The sequence below is a fragment of the Phyllopteryx taeniolatus genome, chromosome 15 (genome assembly GCF_024500385.1).
Source record: "Phyllopteryx taeniolatus isolate TA_2022b chromosome 15, UOR_Ptae_1.2, whole genome shotgun sequence".
Classification (NCBI taxonomy): Eukaryota; Metazoa; Chordata; class Actinopteri; order Syngnathiformes; family Syngnathidae; genus Phyllopteryx; species Phyllopteryx taeniolatus.
Window position 1 is genome coordinate 3,471,579 of NC_084516.1, and position 17,405 is coordinate 3,488,983.

General features: G+C 40.6%; 1 protein-coding gene across 12 annotated transcripts in view; it reads right to left on the reverse strand.

Moving 5' to 3' along the window:
• Nucleotides 1-17,405, reverse strand: part of dab2ipb (DAB2 interacting protein b) — a 94,357-nt gene that overhangs the window by 56,488 nt on the left and 20,464 nt on the right. For 2 of the 12 annotated variants that reach the window (XM_061747619.1, XM_061747617.1), the window contains exon 1: nucleotides 12,831-12,897. The exons of 7 other annotated variants lie outside the window; for them this stretch is intronic. Coding sequence is in view for 2 of the 5 variants with exons in the window: in XM_061747611.1 (XP_061603595.1) it covers nucleotides 6,976-7,099 (124 nt within the window). In the remaining 3 variants the exon portion in view is untranslated. Of the gene's footprint in view, nucleotides 1-1,314; nucleotides 1,405-6,975; nucleotides 7,314-12,830; nucleotides 12,898-17,405 lie in introns of those variants that run through there. 3 more of the 12 variants (XM_061747611.1, XM_061747610.1, XM_061747616.1) reach the window with 2 other exon arrangements.

Here is a 17,405-nt window from a genome sequence, read left to right on the forward strand (position 1 = left end):
GTTAAAAAAGATCTTAAAATAGACACTCGGCTTATTTCTTGGATTTCTGGAAAAATTTTCATGGCTGAAGTGATCCCACAGGCTTGTACATCTTCATCAGATAACCGCAAAAAAAGGTGACTGTATGTATGATATTGTTTTTTTTTGCCACAGTTTGGAGTTCAACCAAAATTCTTCCGGAAAAATATTCCTCAAAATTTAAACTCAGTGGTTGAAACTTTTTCAATTTCACAAGCAAGAACAAAACTTGAAGTATTCAGTTTTAGTCTGCAAATGCCTTCCTGCATGCCCTCACCATTAGTTTTACTTTATTTTGTTTTATAACGCAGTGTTTGACGTCTCTCGCGTGGATTTCCTCATCGAGTACAACTAAGTCATAGCCGGTAGCTATGAGTCATCATGGAAATGATCCCACATGTTAGTTTCAATTCAGAAGGTCTGGTGAGCCCCCTGCATCGGTTATCCAGAACCGCTACAGCAAAAAAAGATTTGCAGCTGTTTTTTGTTTTGTGAGCCCTTACCATCCCCCTAACCCTAAAACCTACCCCAACCTCTAACACCAAACCGAAACCCTAATCTTAACCCTACTCCTAATTTACCCTGCCCTTAACTCATTCATTAAAGGTTTATGATTACAGTAGGGTTACCCCAAACCTCTCTTTTTAACCCTAATCCTACCCCTACCTCTAACCCCACTCTTCCCAAAATCCCTTCACCTTCATTTTAGTTTTACGATTCAGTGGTTGAGAAGTGTGAGTTGACAAAAAAATAACATATTTTCAGATCAGTCTGTCTGACAGAATGACTTGAGCAACTGTCAAAAACTTTGGCGCATTGTTTAGATCCTCTGCAGCCCAACGAGACGTGCAGTCGGAAAAAAAAAAAAAAAAAATCACACAGTTGTCAGCAAGATTCTTTGTTTCCTCCCCGACCCTTCAGGTGCGAGACGACCCGCCTCGATGGGCTTGCGCGCCGTCTCTTGAATTTAAATGCATTGCGTTAATGTCAATCACGGAACAATGCAATGCGAGGCAATTTAGACTCGTCAGAAGAGCGGTCTGATTAGTGACTCATCGCTTGAACAGTGATCCGTGTAATAGAGGTCATGAGACACGTAGCACAGATTTCGGGCCCACTTTTATCAAGCTTTATGGCTCACTGCAAAAACAAAAAATACAGATGCTCGTGTGTGTGTGAGAAAGGAAACAACAGGGTTTCTTTGCGTGCACAACGACATAATGTGCTGGACTCTTGACCCCCGAGATGTAGTATTTACTCAAGACAATAGGCTGATAAAAAGGTGCACAGACTCACTTCATGCGTTCTCAACTGAAACGCAGCAAACTCAAGATGACTCGCCTCACTGACTCGAGTTAGCGGACACACCGAAAACACTGCGGACTCAGATGATTTTGTCCATTGAGTCGAGTTGGCAGACACTGAAAACACTGCAGACTCAGGTGATTCAGTTGTATACGGCTCACTGACTCGATTTAGCAGACTCACCTGAAACACCACAGAATCAGATGGTCAACTGGCTTGCCTTAGTGAATTTACAACTAATACATAAGACTCAGATAATTCTCTCCACACACTCATGCCATATTGGACTTCTGTTGCCAGTCCAAAAAAAGTATGCTTTTCATCAGGCAGTAGCATTATTTTAAGTGCTGGAGGAAGAAGAAGTGGTGGATGTTAGGCAGAGGAAGTTCATGTTTATGTGGAATCTGTCGTGATTTACCAGCGACTCTGCACTCTGTCCCTTTAAAATAGCGCTGCCTCGCTCTACTATGTAATCTGAGTCCATATTTATGGTTTACAGACGGGATTAGCCTGCACCTGTTGCCGTTATTGCAGTCTTATTGCAATGCTCAGAAGTAGCACTGAGTCATCTGGACTGTCTCCATCGTTTACCCAAGGCTAGAGAGCCGAGACAGCAGGGAAGGATGGTAGGTTGAAGTTCTTGGTTCGCTGACTCAAGTTAACGGACTCAAGTAACTTTCACATTGTTTCATTTGTTCGAGCTAGAGGACTCACCTAAAAAAACATAGACTCAGATCATTTGGTTGTATTGGTTGACCGTCTCGAGTTAGCAGACTCAGATAATCCGGTTGTAATGGTTCACTGAATCGAAGTAAGGGAATCACCGGAAACAACACCAACTCAAGCTAACCAGAAAGACGGCGGACTCAGATGATTCATTGCATTGGTTCGCTGACTTAAGGTAGCGGTATCACCAGTAAAACAATGGACTCAGATGATTCGGTTGTATCGGTTGACTAACTCCAGTTAACGGGCTCGGATTGATTCCATTGTATCGGTTCACTACTGCCTTGAGTTAGTGTACTCAGTGGAAGGACGGTAGACTCAGATGATTCGGTTGTATCAGTTTACTGAATTAGCCGACTGAGATGTTCACATGTATTGGTTAATTGACTCGAGTTATCAGGCTCAAGATGATCAACCTGTATCGGTTCAGTGAGTTTGCTGACTGAGATGATTAGGTCATATCGGTTGACTCGAGCTAGAGGACTCACTGGAAACACTGCAGACTCAAGACGGTTTAGGTGTACACTGCAGACTCAAGACGGTTTAGGTGTATCGCTTCATGGGATCAAATTAACATACTCATTGGAAGCACTTGAATTCAGGTGATTTGTTTTTTATCGGTTGACCGAATCGCGTTAAGGGACTCACGGAAACACGGGATTCAAAAATACAAAAGTCACAAAACCTCTGGGAATGCGTTTGAAAACCAACAAACGGAAATGTTTTTGAAGCAAGCAGTAGCTGCACAGTTGGCACTACGCTGAGAGGAAACCGGTTTGCATGAAAACAGCTAAAGGCGATCTTGTATGGTTTCTCGTCTTCGACTACATAATGTTCTCCCTGCCTGGGAATCCGCCCTTGCTGGGGAGCAAAATAAGTTTGACTAAAACACAAAGATACTTGGGTAAAATTAATGCGTTTCTTTGGGGGATTTGGAAAGTCTGCCAGACTGCAAGCTTTACATTTGAAAAGAAAAATGAGGATATTCTGTGTTCCCCCGGTATATAACTAGAGAAAGAATATATGCCTGTGAGTCTTGTTGTATGCTTTGTTTGTATGTGTTGCTGCTCCGTGTGTTAAAGTAGCAGTTGTTTGAAGGCTTATCATAATTGCCAAGATAGCAGGCAGTTATTGTGTAAGTGCATTTCACTTCAAGTATTTTTCCCTATAAAAATGTAGACATTATGACTTATTGAGATTATATTTCTGGTCTTGGCTAAGTTTTGCTTCATATATGAAATATATACAATGCAAAAGTTTTAAAACGTCAGTGGACATTTTTGAGGATAGCTATGTTTACTTGTTTGACGAGATCTTCAAATCGGTCAAATTTTCCTGTTCAATTAATGGATCATTTGCTTAAATTACATATTACAATCCTTATTTCATTACTCTTTCTTTTTAAGTCCAGTTCACAGTGAATGGATCAAAATTAATACATATGCATCTACACATAAATACACGATTTAAGACAGCGAGCCAACAATTAACCACTGTTGAACCACTGCTCTCAATTGAGGCATTAAACAGTGACACTAGAATGTAGGTAGTGTAAATATTACCATTTTTAAGACATTGGTGGTCGTTTTGAGGACAGCTATGTGTACTTATTTTCCGAGATCTTCAAATCAGTCAAAATTTTCTGTTCTATCGGCGGATAATTTTGCTTAAATTAATTAAATGTATCTATCTATCTATCTATCTATCTATCTATCTATCTATCTATCTATCTATCTATCTATCTATCTATCTATCTATCTATCTATCTATCTATCTATCTATCTATCTATCTATCTATCTATCTATCTATCTATCTATCTATCTATCTATCTATCTATCGGGAATTATAGTTTATTATTAGTTTAACTAGTTTTAAGACTTTAGTGGTCATTTTTTTTAGGCTGGCTGTGTTTACATGTTTTAAAAGAATCTTGCCAATTTGAACTTTCCTCTTCTATTGGCGGATAACTTTGCTCAAATTAGTAAGAGATTCCAAATTGAAACTTTTTGTTGTTTTTCAGGCCCAGTTTTTCCAGTGTATACACAGTGTCATGTGCTATGCAAATATCACCAAACTGGCGAGAGAGAGAGAGAGAGAGAAAGGGGAAACAGAGCCAACTGATAGCAGACTTTCCATCCACACACAAAAAACAACAACACATGGGCTCACGTGGCTCCTGAAGGGACAATGAGCATGTCGAGGTGCCTGCGAGACGAACCTCTAGATTACCGCTCCAACGGCTGTCTGAGGTCAAGGCAACGTGTGCTCATCCGCAAGTGTGGATACAGACGTTTAAAGTGACGCTTTCATCTTTTTACAGAGCCAACAAAAACTTAGCGACAGCCTTGAGTGTGTACTTTTCGAAGAAAAACAGAATCAAGTGTTGTACTGCACTTCTTAATTTGAAGTAGTTCCGACGAATCCTTGGTGGGGTTAATGGCGTTAACCTTGCATTGGGCTGTATCTGAAGTACAAATACTTTGTTACTATACTTAAGATTTTTAAGGTACATCAGTTTAATTTGGTCTGTGACTACACAATACAGTCATGATATGATTAAATGTAAAAAAATTAAGCCGTTTTTTTGCCCCGTTTTTTACTTCAATTCAATGGACATTGTGCTGCTCCTTCTGGTGTGCGCGCATCTTCCCCACTCTAAATATGGAAAACAGCTTGGCTCTGATTGGTTCATATTACGGTGTCTACTAGCGTCCACAAACTTGGGGCGGCCAAGCATTCGTAGCGACGTTGCGTCCTACGAGGTTACTATCATTGTTCAGCACAATTCACCAAGCGTTGGATTGCTGGCCTGCTAATAGGGAGCATGATCTGAAAGGGGACGTGAGTGAAAATTAAAAGAGAGGGAAATATTTTGAGGTTATGCTCGTCATCCGCTCCCATTCATTTGAAGCGAACCTGCGCGATAATCATTGGTGGCGACAATGAATGCAAGCTGCGCTATTTCATCCACGTATTTTTGTAAAACACAACATACGTATACTTATTTGTATTTGCTCATTCTGCGTCAGAACCTTTCACACAGAAACAAAAAGCTTTTACGGCAGTGTGAACGGGGCTTTAATTTAACGTTGAAAGTCGGCAACACGGAAAAAAGCCAGCTTCGATAGCCACCTTCCCCCCTCTCCCCGAACAAGTAGGTTGACCACGAGCTATCCTCTGTCAACTGTTGCCACGGCGACCGTGAGCTAGCGTCGGCGCGCGAATGCCAACGCCAAACTGTCATGAACAACGGTGGAGGCAGAAATGAACACTAGTTGCCTTAAATGCATCCAATCAAAATCTTAGCGAATGGTAGCTTGGCATCTACTCCATCGGGGATTCTCAACTGGTGGGTCGGGACCCAAAAGTTGGTCGCTGATCCTGTATGGATGGGTTGTGAACAGTTTGTTAAAAATTACATGTGGTCTTCGATTTACAACAATATTGAAATATCTTTTTTAGTGCACTGTACATACTGTAACGTTATCATACTGTATAGCTATTGCACTATTTGTTACTCATGATCATAGTCATAGCCTGCTCATATCTATAGAAATAGACACTTATGTTGAAATATATTCAAATACCATACCACACTGTATATCGTTAGCCTTATAGCATAACTGCCCAAGTAATTTTTAACTTACTGTTATATATTACAGTAAGAAAAACAATACCAATATGTTTGCTAATTTTTTTTTATATATATATGTTTTTTCTTTGTGTAAATTCTCCAGTTCATGGTGATCTGCAAAGGTCCAATTGAAGCGATTGGACTCTCCTTGTTTGTTGAGATTGTTTTTGTTTTTTTTTTCTTTCTGAAAACCTAAAAATATAACTTAAGCGGCTACGTTATTGGGGTAACGATGATGCTGTTCAATTATTGCCTATGCACTTTTGGTTGCATGCGATCTGCATTTCGTTGCCCGACACTTGTGACGTGTAATGACAATCAAGTTTAATCTCATCTAATCTAATCTAAAATACGATGTTTTGACGTTACGAATTTACAGGCCATGAACGAGTTTGTTCAGTGGTGTAAGAATATGTGGTCATGTGGCTCAGTTAACTTAAGGTTGTTAATAGAATTGTTTCATATTTATGACCTTGAAGTACTTTTGATACAACTATTTACCGTACTGTAATTATGTTTTAACAACTGCATTAGTGTAGGTCAGAGATAGACTGACACATTCCGCTTTAGGGATGAATTTGGGTTATGTCGGCATTGTAAACCAAGGACTCCCTGTCCAGTGAAACATTTAACATGTATGCCAGGTCGTATTTACCTTTTATTTGGAAAATAACTATTTTGGACATTAACGGCTCGCCGAATGATTTGTGGTGAATACGCTGTCTTGTGCCAGCCTAAAAACTGCCATCTTCTGGCAGTCAAAAATTATTCAGTTGTTATGATTAGCTAATTTAGCATTTTTGTGAGCCAGTACACAATGTTAGCAAAACTTTGGGTTCATGTTGTTTTTGCTTGCTCTTAACGTGATGTGTAACGTGATGTTTCTCTTCTGAAAAGAGCACTACGTAGGTTTTAATGTATTCACTGCCACTGACGGTTTTTCAAGTCAAATATCTATGTTAACTGGGAAGGCTGGCAGTGAATGAGTAAAAGGGAAACTATTTTGTGTTGTTTTTTTGTTTTTTTTTTCATTATGACAAGTTATCAAAATGGCTATTGTATATAATTCCCAGTCAAAATTTATTTTCTGTACTTTCAGTGCAGGAGTTTAATCAGTACTTCTACTTTTACCAGTCTTTTTTTTTTTTTTTTACACAAATATCTTACCAGAGTCCTTTTTTTAATACAAGTATCTTTACTCCTACTTAAGTACAGCATATGAATACTTTTGCCACCACTGTCCCAGGGTGAGAAGCACTATAGATGTCATTTAATCGATGGCGTTCATTACCCCTGCTTGCAGCCGGCCGGGTTCGACTGCGAGAGCGACTGCGCTGACGCTGCAGTCGAGACTTGCCCAGGAATCTGTAGTAGTAAGACCGTCTGCCGGATCCCTTCCTAGTAATCCCTGCCATCTTTTTGCCGCTACTCCAGCGTCTCTGTTACAAGCTCAAGTCCTCTTTAGTGTGAGTAAAAAAATAAATAAATAAAAAAGTTCTTATAGGAAAGTACTCCTGTGCTCAAACTCCTCCATTGTCCAAACATTCCACAGAGCAGAGTGAGGAGATTGCAGCTGCTTTGTCCTGCCTGTCCCTGCAGCTCCACCTTTAAAACACTCCCACCCCCCTACTTCCAAAAAAAAAAATAAAAATAAAAGAAGAAAGTTTCCCGGAACGACATCCCAGAAGTTGGGAATACTGCATGTGTGAGCGTGTATCCTGGCAGGCAGGAAAGCTTCCCAGTGTGGAAGGAAGGAATTTTATCGCAAAAGAAATAAGACCCCAAAAAAGCCAGTGCTCCCTGTTTGATACAACACAGAAAGATCCCATTGTGACGCAGTGAAAGTACATGCAAAACCACTCTCTCTCTGTAATAAAGAGGAAGCGAGTATAAGCGGCAGAGAACCAAAGCAAATAAGCGCAGATAAAGACTTCAAGGGAACAACATGAAATATTAGAAAACAACGTGCTTTTCCGGGTGTAAAGCATAATTGGGTATGGTTTCAAGATAAAACAGCAGCTGGTGTTTTGTTTGTGGTCACTTTCCAGTCATTTAGGTCATGCTCCTCAACAAAGCTTCGATTGATGGCAAAGAGAAGAACAAGTCTGTTTGCTCTGGCATTGAAAGGAAAAGAAAGCATCTCTCCATCCATCCGAGCAACTAACAGCTAATAATCGTGATCTGGGTTTTAGCCCATTAACACTGCCTGTTAAATGGAGGAGTTGTCCGCCTTTTTGCCAGGTCACTGTTCTTTGTGTAAGAGAAAGACAAGAATGAGGAAGGTTGAAGTGGGCCAACGAATTTGCTAGGTAGTATTTCCTAAGTAGCATCAGAAGCCCCTTTCATACTGGCCGTCGAAGATGACTCCAACCCAATTTGCTGTAACTGCGTGTCAGGTACTGAAACGGGATCGGTTGGTTGAAGTCGACCAGCAAGTTTGCTGGCTCTGGCTTTGGTGGTTGCATCAGAAGCTCTTTTCACATTGGCCATTGAAGCTGGGTAGGTACTGGCATGAAATGGGTTGGTTGAAGTTGACCTAAAAATTTGCCATCTTCTGACTATCAGAGCTATAACAGGCGGAGTTATCACCAGCCACGATCCGTGACTCACCGGCCACACCACATTGGTGTTGAAAGCAATTGTCGGTGTCACGCGGACCTCGCCACTCTTGCGATTACCTGAATGCACAAAACAGCAATGGATGCGTCAAAACTGTCTGATCGGACACGGCAATGTCCTAAATATTGCCCCTAAACTATTCTGAAATTTAAAACTCTTTTTCAATCGTGCCCCACTCGCTAGGCTAACGGGCGCTCCTGATATCAGTCGGGGGTCCACAACTTTACATCCAGTGTGGCGTCTTTGTCTGAGTTATTGTAGCCCACGCGGCCAACAAACGATCCACTGTTTCGGCAGCCCCCGCTGAGCTTACTTAGCGGCACCATTTGCAGGTAGCGCGGTCATGAAACAAACCTGCCCTGAAGACACTGTGTATGCTCCTACATTAAAGCAAGCAGTTTTTAAACACCTAGACGACAGTGAACCAAACATGAAAAGTGAGTTACAGCAAAAGCTGCAGTGATCATAGTTGTTGTGGGAATGACAACAACTTCTTGTCAGAGGAGGGGAGCCAACGGATTAACTTTGGACTGAGGATGTTGCTGGTTTTTTTTGGTTTTATTTTATTTTTTAAAACCAATAGCCCGCTAACACTGACTCAACTTTTATGCTATTAAAACATGTCACGCCAGCTTTACTCACGTTGTGAGCTGATTAAAAATAATGCTAATCTAGCTTTTGATAACAACGTAAAAAATTACACCTTACTGTTTGTGTTTTTCCAAAAAAATTTAAGATAGTGGTTTTTAGGCTGGCACAAGACAAAAGTCATTCGCCATGAATCATTCTCATAGGAGAGAAGATCACGCAATTCTCTTAAATAAGGTCATGGATGGGCAATATTTTACTTCTGAATCTGTTCCCGTCGTCGTTACTGCTGCCCGGTTCACGTTCTTTCATGTCACTGCTATTCCTTTTTTGTTTTCCACCTTATATAATCCTAATATCTCAACCCTGTTTGACATTACCTCTCTGTGTTTATGACTTTATTTTACAAAATCAACATCAGCGAAGCCTGAAAAAAGTGACGGGCCTATTTTGAAAAACCTTGGAAGTAAAAAGTACAGATGTTCCAGTTACATGTGTGTCAGTCAATGAGAGGTCAAGATGAAAATGTCCACAGGTTTGAAGCCACAATGTCAAAAAAGGTTAGCTATCTAAAAGCGCATCTTTCTACTCAGTAGTGAGTCGTCTGTTTTATTTAAAGGTGCCTCTCGGAGCACACAAGCACACCATATCAAACTGTAAAATCAAAGGGTAAGAAACATCAATAAAGAAAACAAGATGAGGGAGTAATTCCTTCAGTGATTCTCAAACTTTTAACACCAAGTACTATCTCAAAAATACTTATCTCTTCAAGTACCACCCTAATGGCCAACATTAAAACACAATTATACACAATTATATGCACAGTTGGAACGTTAACACTGCGTGTGAATAGAGAAAACCAAAAACTCTACTTAATGACTCAATTAAAATGTATTGCACATAAAGGTTAATACAAATTGTATTGTACTTCAAAGTTAAATGCAGCTGAATTGGACATAGGCAGTGATTCTTTTGTGTACTTCTGGAGGGACCCGGCGTACAGCTATAGCACACTTTGAAAATCACTGCTTTAGCGATTACAGATGCAAAGGAAGCCGTATCGATCCCCAACACCCAGCTCTATTGTCCTCGTATCAATAAGAGGGCCTCGTGCAGAATGTGCTTGCTGTTGTTTAACTAGCCATCGACCGGCCGGAGGTGGACACACAGCCCGCGAGATAAGGAAGCGTCTGTAAATGACGAGAAGTCCTTTTGTTGGAGGGTTCCTCGCAATTTCCAGCAAGTGCGGAATCGGTAACTGCATTTCCTCTATACAGTAATCCCTCGTTTGTCGTGGGGGTCAGGTTCCAGATTATCCATGCAATAGGTGAAATTTGCCAAGTAGTGACCACATATTTTGGGGGGATTATTTATTCATGTTTCCCACACTCATATTAACCTCTACCATACTCTAATAAACAATTTATACACTCTAAAAACACCTTTTGAACTCTTAAATATACAGTAACGCACAGTAGTATTGTACATTACGTACATTTTATTCCTTGTAATATGTGTTCTAATGTATTTTTCTTGTGTTTTATTTGACAGTTTTAATGTTTTAGGTTAAGGAGTGTTTATTTGACCACAAAAGAAATCACAGCATACACTCAAAATCCTGCGATAGGGCAAATTAGGAAATTATTATGAAAATCGCAATACACTGGTTCCGCAATAGGTGCACCGCGTTATCGCGAGGGAACACTGTATCTGATTTTACTTGGGCGGCACAGTAGAAAAACTGGGTAGCACATCTACCTCACAGTACAGAGGTCGTGGGTTCAAATCCGGGGTCTGGCATTACTGTACGGAGTTTGCATGTTCTCCCCGTGCCTTTGTGGGTGTTCTCCAGGTACTCCGGTTTCCCTCGCACATTCCAACGCATGGTAAGTTAATTGGAGAGTATAAATCGTCCCGTAGGTGTGGATGTGAGTATGAATGGTTGTTTGTCTCCCTGCGATTGGCTGGCGACCAGTTCATGGCCCACCTCTCGCCCAAGGTTAGCTGGGATAGCCGCTAGCACACCCGCGACCCTAGTGAGGAGAAGCGGGAAAGAAAATGGATGGATGGATAATTTTATTTGTTTTTGCACTTCATTGTTGTTGTAGCACTCCAAATTAATTTTGCATATTGCTACTGCATTCCCCCCCACCAGCACAAATAATACATGTAATAACAATTTACAGTAAATGCATAATATACTGGTATATTTGTGTTACTTTTGGTAGGCTTTAATGATATTCAGTATCCCAGATAATGCTTTATCACTTAAATCTTGTCTAAATCAACCCAAATAGCTGCATGAGCTACCGTTTGAGATAAAATAAATAAATACATAAAAAAAAACATACATGGGTAAAGGCAGCATGGTAAAACTGCTGCAATGGGTGTATAGGAGATGTATGTATGATCAGTAATCAATCAGAACTCGAGTTTTGCTTAGGGCCCCATAGAGGCTACTGCTGTTCCTGAAAAACAAACTTCAGGGGGGCTCAATAGACTTCGGAGTGCAATCCAATACCGCCCCCTTGTGGAAAAGGCGGCATTGCACAACTCCAAACAAATTCCAACATGACTTTTCAAGTTGTCAACTTTTCCAAAGGTGAAAACATGGATGCTTGGGGATCTATTCATAATTCCAGGGAGATTTCTGTATTTTACTGGCTGGAAAGCAACAGTAATACCACAAGATAAATTTCGTCAGATGCAAAAATGACAGGATGGACACAGGGCGATTAAAATGTTAAGATGGAGGTCACTGCCGCGTTACTTTTTATCTCCTTCCTCGGTGGGCTTTTCTAATCTTAACCGTTAAGATGCCTCCTGGTACGTCCTTTTTTCAGCAATGGCAATTTGACCCCATGCATCTTTAATGATCCAAAAGTGTCCATAACGAGAGAGAAAGAGAGCGAGAGAGAGAGAGAGAGAGAGAGAGAGAGAATCCAACGACAATTAATTATATTAAATTATTAAGTCAATTACTAAACGTTTTATTATAACTCTCTCACTGTTTTTTTCCCTTTCTTAATACTTTGAAATGGGTGAATCTGCCCTGGAAGTTTTTATTAATCCAAAAGTGTCAAACAAAACAATAATCCAAATAAACAAATTAATAAGAGAAAACTCCATTACACACCATTTTCATTACACATTTTTAAAAATTATAATTTTTAGAGGGTAATTCTTAAAACTTTAAAATAGGTCAATTTATTCCACAACTTTTTAATAATCCAAGAGTGTCAAAAATGGGGGTGGGGGAATCCAGAAACAGTTCATAACTGATAATTTACTCAATTAGTAACCATTTTATTGCAAATTTCTTAAAATAGTTATTATGGTATTTCTTAAAACTTGATATACGGCCAGTTTGACCCAGGGAAAGTTCAATAAATTAACCTACTAACCATTTCATTGAACATTTCTTGATTATTATGTTTTGGTGTTTCTAAAACTTTAGAATAGATCAATTCGACCCAATGAATGTGTCATCTTCCCAAAGTGTCAGAAAAAATAAAATACAAATAAAATATGTAGGCCTTGATGGATAGTACTTTTACAAATCTTTTTTGTATTTTTTTTGTATGCAAGTATATGTACTACTTAAGAACAGAGTGTGAGTAACTTTTAGCACCTCTGCAGGAAGGTTATCAAGGACACCATGTAGTCTCAAAAGTCACCAAAATTTCATCGGTATGACCATGCAACTCAAATCAAAGGACAAGTGAAAAAAAAAAAGGTCCAGTGGTCTTTCCAATCTGCTGACGTTTAAATAGCTGCGACCTAGCGTCACTTTGACACGGTCACATGTCAAACAACGAGACAACAATGTTGGGATTACGGTAAGAACGCTTACGTCGGGTAAATCTGTTTCAATCAAACCTGCGCGGATCAAACATACACGTGACACACGCACCAAAAATGACAATAGCGCATCCCTACCCGAAATGTGTAGACAGAGGCCTCATTGATCCCCACGGAGAGCACACGCATGTTAGCATGCGCTTTAAATATAAAAGCCGCCATCCTCCTCCTCCTCCTCCTCCCTGTAATCCTGTTATTTTTTTAATCTAGCAGCCAAGTGCCTTTTAACCCCCCCCAGCCCACGGCAGACAACATGGTGGCTAAAGAGGTGGGAGAGAAAGAAGAAGAAAAAAAGAGAAAGTCTCATTTTTCAATGGGGAAATCACCTTAGCAGTTGGCTAGTTTGGCTAACATTGCTGGCTAACTTTCAAAGCAGCGTGTCTCACTTTAAACATTAGCAAAGCGGCCGCCATGGTATGTTTACATTTTAGTGGCTGTGGCTAGGAAAACTACACTTCTATGCTTCTCTGTTTTTGTCAGCGCCTCTTCCTACATTTAGCTATCTAATTCTCAAAGCCTTGCCCTAACGATTAGCAAAGTGGCTACCACAATACGTTTAGATTTTAGCAGCTATGGCTAGCAAATTCCACCTCTGTTAGTATGTTTTTCAGGTGCTTCAATATCCATTTGAGCCAACTAACGTTCAAAGCAGCATTTATTGGCTTAAACATTAGCAGTGATACATTTACATACAGGCGGCACGGTGGCCGACTGGTTAAAGCGTCAGCCTCACAGTTCTGAGGTGCGGGGTTCAATCCCCGTCCCCGCCTGTGTGGAGTTTGCATGTTCTCCCCGTGCCTGCGTGGGTTTTCTCCGGGCACTCCGGTTTCCTCCCACATCCCAAAAACATGCATGAATTGGAGACTCTAAATTGCCCGTAGGTGTGACTGTGAGTGCGAATGGTTGTTTGTTTATATGTGCCCTGCGATTGGCTGGCAACCAGTTCAGGGTGTACCCCGCCTCCTGCCCGATGACAGCTGGGATAGGCTCCAGCACGCCCGCGACCCTAGTGAGGAGAAGCGGCTCAGAAAATGGATGGATGGATGGATGGACATTTACATACATAGATTAGCGGTTACAGCTAGCAAAACTACACTTCTATGCTAGTCAGTTTGTGCTAGCACTTCTTTATAAATTTTAGCTGGCTAAGTTTTGTTAGCTGTAGCCATTGGTAGCAGTTTAAAAACGAATCATGGTAGCCACTTTATGTTTAAGCCAAGAAACGCTGCTTTGAAAATTAGCTAGCTAAAACGTCAAAAGAGCTGCTAACAAAAACTGATTAGCATACAAGTGAAGTTTTGCTAGCCGTAGCCACTTAAATGTAAATGTAGGGTATCGTGCCACTTTGCTAATATTTAAGGCAAGAAACACTGCTTTGAAAGTTATCTTTTTAAAATGTTGAGAGAAGTGCTCCCTAAGACGGACTAGCAGCCACATGAAAGATGATGTTTTAATATTATGTATATTTGTTTCCCCCCCACGTTTGTTAACATATATTAATCGTCAAACAACAAATTCTAATTGTTATAGTCTGGATTTTACTTTATACCTGATTAAACCTCAATAAAATAAGCATTGATAATTATTTATATATTTATATAGTTATTATATATATTAATTATTTATATATTTATATTCCACAGTTGGACGAAAATAATGTATGAATACAGTCACTAGCTGCTTTGCGAGAAGAAGCATTTCCAACAAACATAACATGTAAGTCTTTTATAATGGAACACTTTTTGCGATTTCTTTTACTCCTTACAGGCCAAGGAACCTCGGAAGCTAAACATCCTGTAGTGAACTGGCCTAGGATATCGACAGACACACTTTGGTTTACAAATAATACATCTGAGTCCCTCTGAAAAGAGTCAAAATATTTTAAATTTTGGTTACTTTCTTTAGCTTTTTTTTTTTTTTAATCTGTGCCTACGGTATTTAGAGGTCATTTTGCATTGCAACATTTGAGACACAACAAGGTTGACATTGAAAAAGACTTTGGGAGCATTATATTGGATTTGGTTCTCCACTCACTGTATTGAGTAATACACTGTGTTCTAACGTCGGAATGTGAGGAATTCACAGCCTCTCATGCAGCGACAGAGGCTCCACTGTAGACATTAACAATGGGCGCAATTTGTTAAATGGCCATGTGCATTTTAAGTGGTCCATAGACTGGGATCGAGACTGCAAACACAGGCTTTGTAATGTCATGTCATGTTATCTAATGTTGCATATGTATAGTGAGAAGCCAGCATAGCAGTCCTTGTCAAACAGCCCAGAAGGAGTACCACCAGTCGCAGAAGATCCAGATAAAAGACTTCTTTTCACAAAAGGTTCGGCTGGATTAGTCAATATGGCAGCTAATAGCACGAATAAATGGACACCTGTCAAAGAACATCCAAATAGAGTCTTTTGTTTACAAAATGTTGGGTTGGTCCTGATTTCTGGCTAGAAACCTACCAAAATAAAACTAGTAATGCCAGTAACTAGTAACGCAATAAACAAATAAAACATGCTTACTAGCTGGTGGCTAGTGCAACATCAGCACTTGTCAAAGTGCAACCGAATGGACAGGGGTCATATATAGTCCAAATAAAATTCTTTCAAAAGGTTGGGTCAGTACTGACTTAAAGACTAAATGCAGACTTAAATACTTTTTAAAACATTCCCGCATAACTCCCCTCCTAACCCGCCCGGCAACAGAAATTCCCACACAGATGGAGGAAGCAGAAAGTTTAATGTCTTCTTGTCTTCAATCACTACAGGACGGTCGACACACAGAAGGAGGAACAGGCAGCTGCTTCAACAAAGACACTCATAGCATTTTTCTTAAAAATAGCATCCCTGTTGTGGCGTTGGAGGGTCACATGACAGGAAGTGAGGTAGGATTGGAGGGAAAAGGGGGAACCTCAGGGAGCAGAGTTTATGTTCCTGTCTTTCCTGTTTTCTGTTTGGTCCCCACCCCAACCTCTCTCTTTCCTGGCCAATCCTGGAAATGACCATCAAAGTTGGACTCTATGTTTGTCACTTAATAGATGGCCGGAGCGAAACAGCTTGGCAATTTAATGTCACTCATGCCTGTGATACCTGCTTGGGGATCCAAAATGGCCGACTTCCTCTCTAATTTTGAGCATGGGTCTTTGAGAGTTTTTCGTGCAAATTCCCTGCCAATCAAAATGACAGAGAAATGTTCCCAGGAAAATCTGAAAGTGTACACACATGACGGAATTAGTCATTACAGTTGTCGCTTCCTGCTCAGTTTCGGGGCATCGGTACCTGAGACGTACAAATTTAATGCCACATTAATTTGATTTCACCTAGTTGGACCCCAAATTATTTTTATTTATGAGAAAAAAAATGCATCTTTGTTCATCTATCTATGTCAGTGTTGTATATTGACAGGCAGAATGATTAAATGCTCTTCCACTAGATGGCAGGAACCACAGTTACCTTGTCTATCCATATCCACCTGTTGGCACTAATCCAACAGAATAATAGCTGTGTGTTCAATTGGACAGCCCATATTTCACACAGAGTAAGTCAATTTTTGCGAAAATTGAGATGAAATAGTAGATAGTTTGTCGTATTGTAGCCCAATAGCATCCATTATAATAAAAGCATAATCGCATTATTATAGCATGCCGGAACATCCAAAAAGTAATTTGCTACAAATCAAAGTGAGGGAAAGGCTAATTAGCAACACACGCTCCTCGATACACCCCCCCCCCCCCCCCTCCCCCAAGAGGCTCAATGCTTCATACGCGACCGCATGACACGCAATAATCGCCACCTTTCAACGACGCGACGCCACTGCCAAATACCGCTGTCACATGTCCTCACTTGTCTCGAGATTTACGAGTGGCTAATTACATAGCCGCTCGTCGAAAACCTCGAAGGGAAGCGTAGGAAACGAGGGCTGGACCTCCTCAGTGAAAAACACAGTGAGGTGTTTGTGAGGTGGGTGAGGGGAAAGCGAGAGAGACGCTATGTCACCTTCACCCAAACACTCTATTAAATACTCCCACTTTTTTCAATTTCTCCTTTTACACAAAGTACTAGGGACGAAGCATTCGACACAAACCCCTGGAACAGGTGGTAGTAGTCTTCCGCTTTCCTTTTTTTTTTTTAACTCTCGGAGTGCTCCACAACGAAGTTTTGATTAAGACTATAGGGGGTTTCAAGGAATTAGTGTTGCATATACAAATCACAGGAAAATGTTCCCGGAAAGTGGCAATAGGGACGAGACAACGGTTTTCAACAAGAAGTTTCCAACTTTCACTTCACTACTCAACGTCTCTCGCCACAAAATCTTACTCAAGACCGCAGGATTTTGGAAAGGAAATATGGAAGCGTGCAAACATCACAGAAACATGTCTCGGGGAAAGAGGTGATCACGGGGAAAAGTAACACCATTGTTCGTGACAGCTGTCATTCACCAAGTAGTGAACAAGTAGTCGCCAACTCGTAGGGTTTTGTTTTTAAACATCTCAGAAACAGGACACCAGAAGAGGTGATTTCTAACACAAATCATAGCAACATTAATCACAGCCTCACAGCAAGTTTACCAACAAGCACAAGTCAACCTGTCAAGCAATCATTCGACGTAATCTCAAACCTGCCCACAAACTCTTGGGTTGAGAGCAGCCGTCA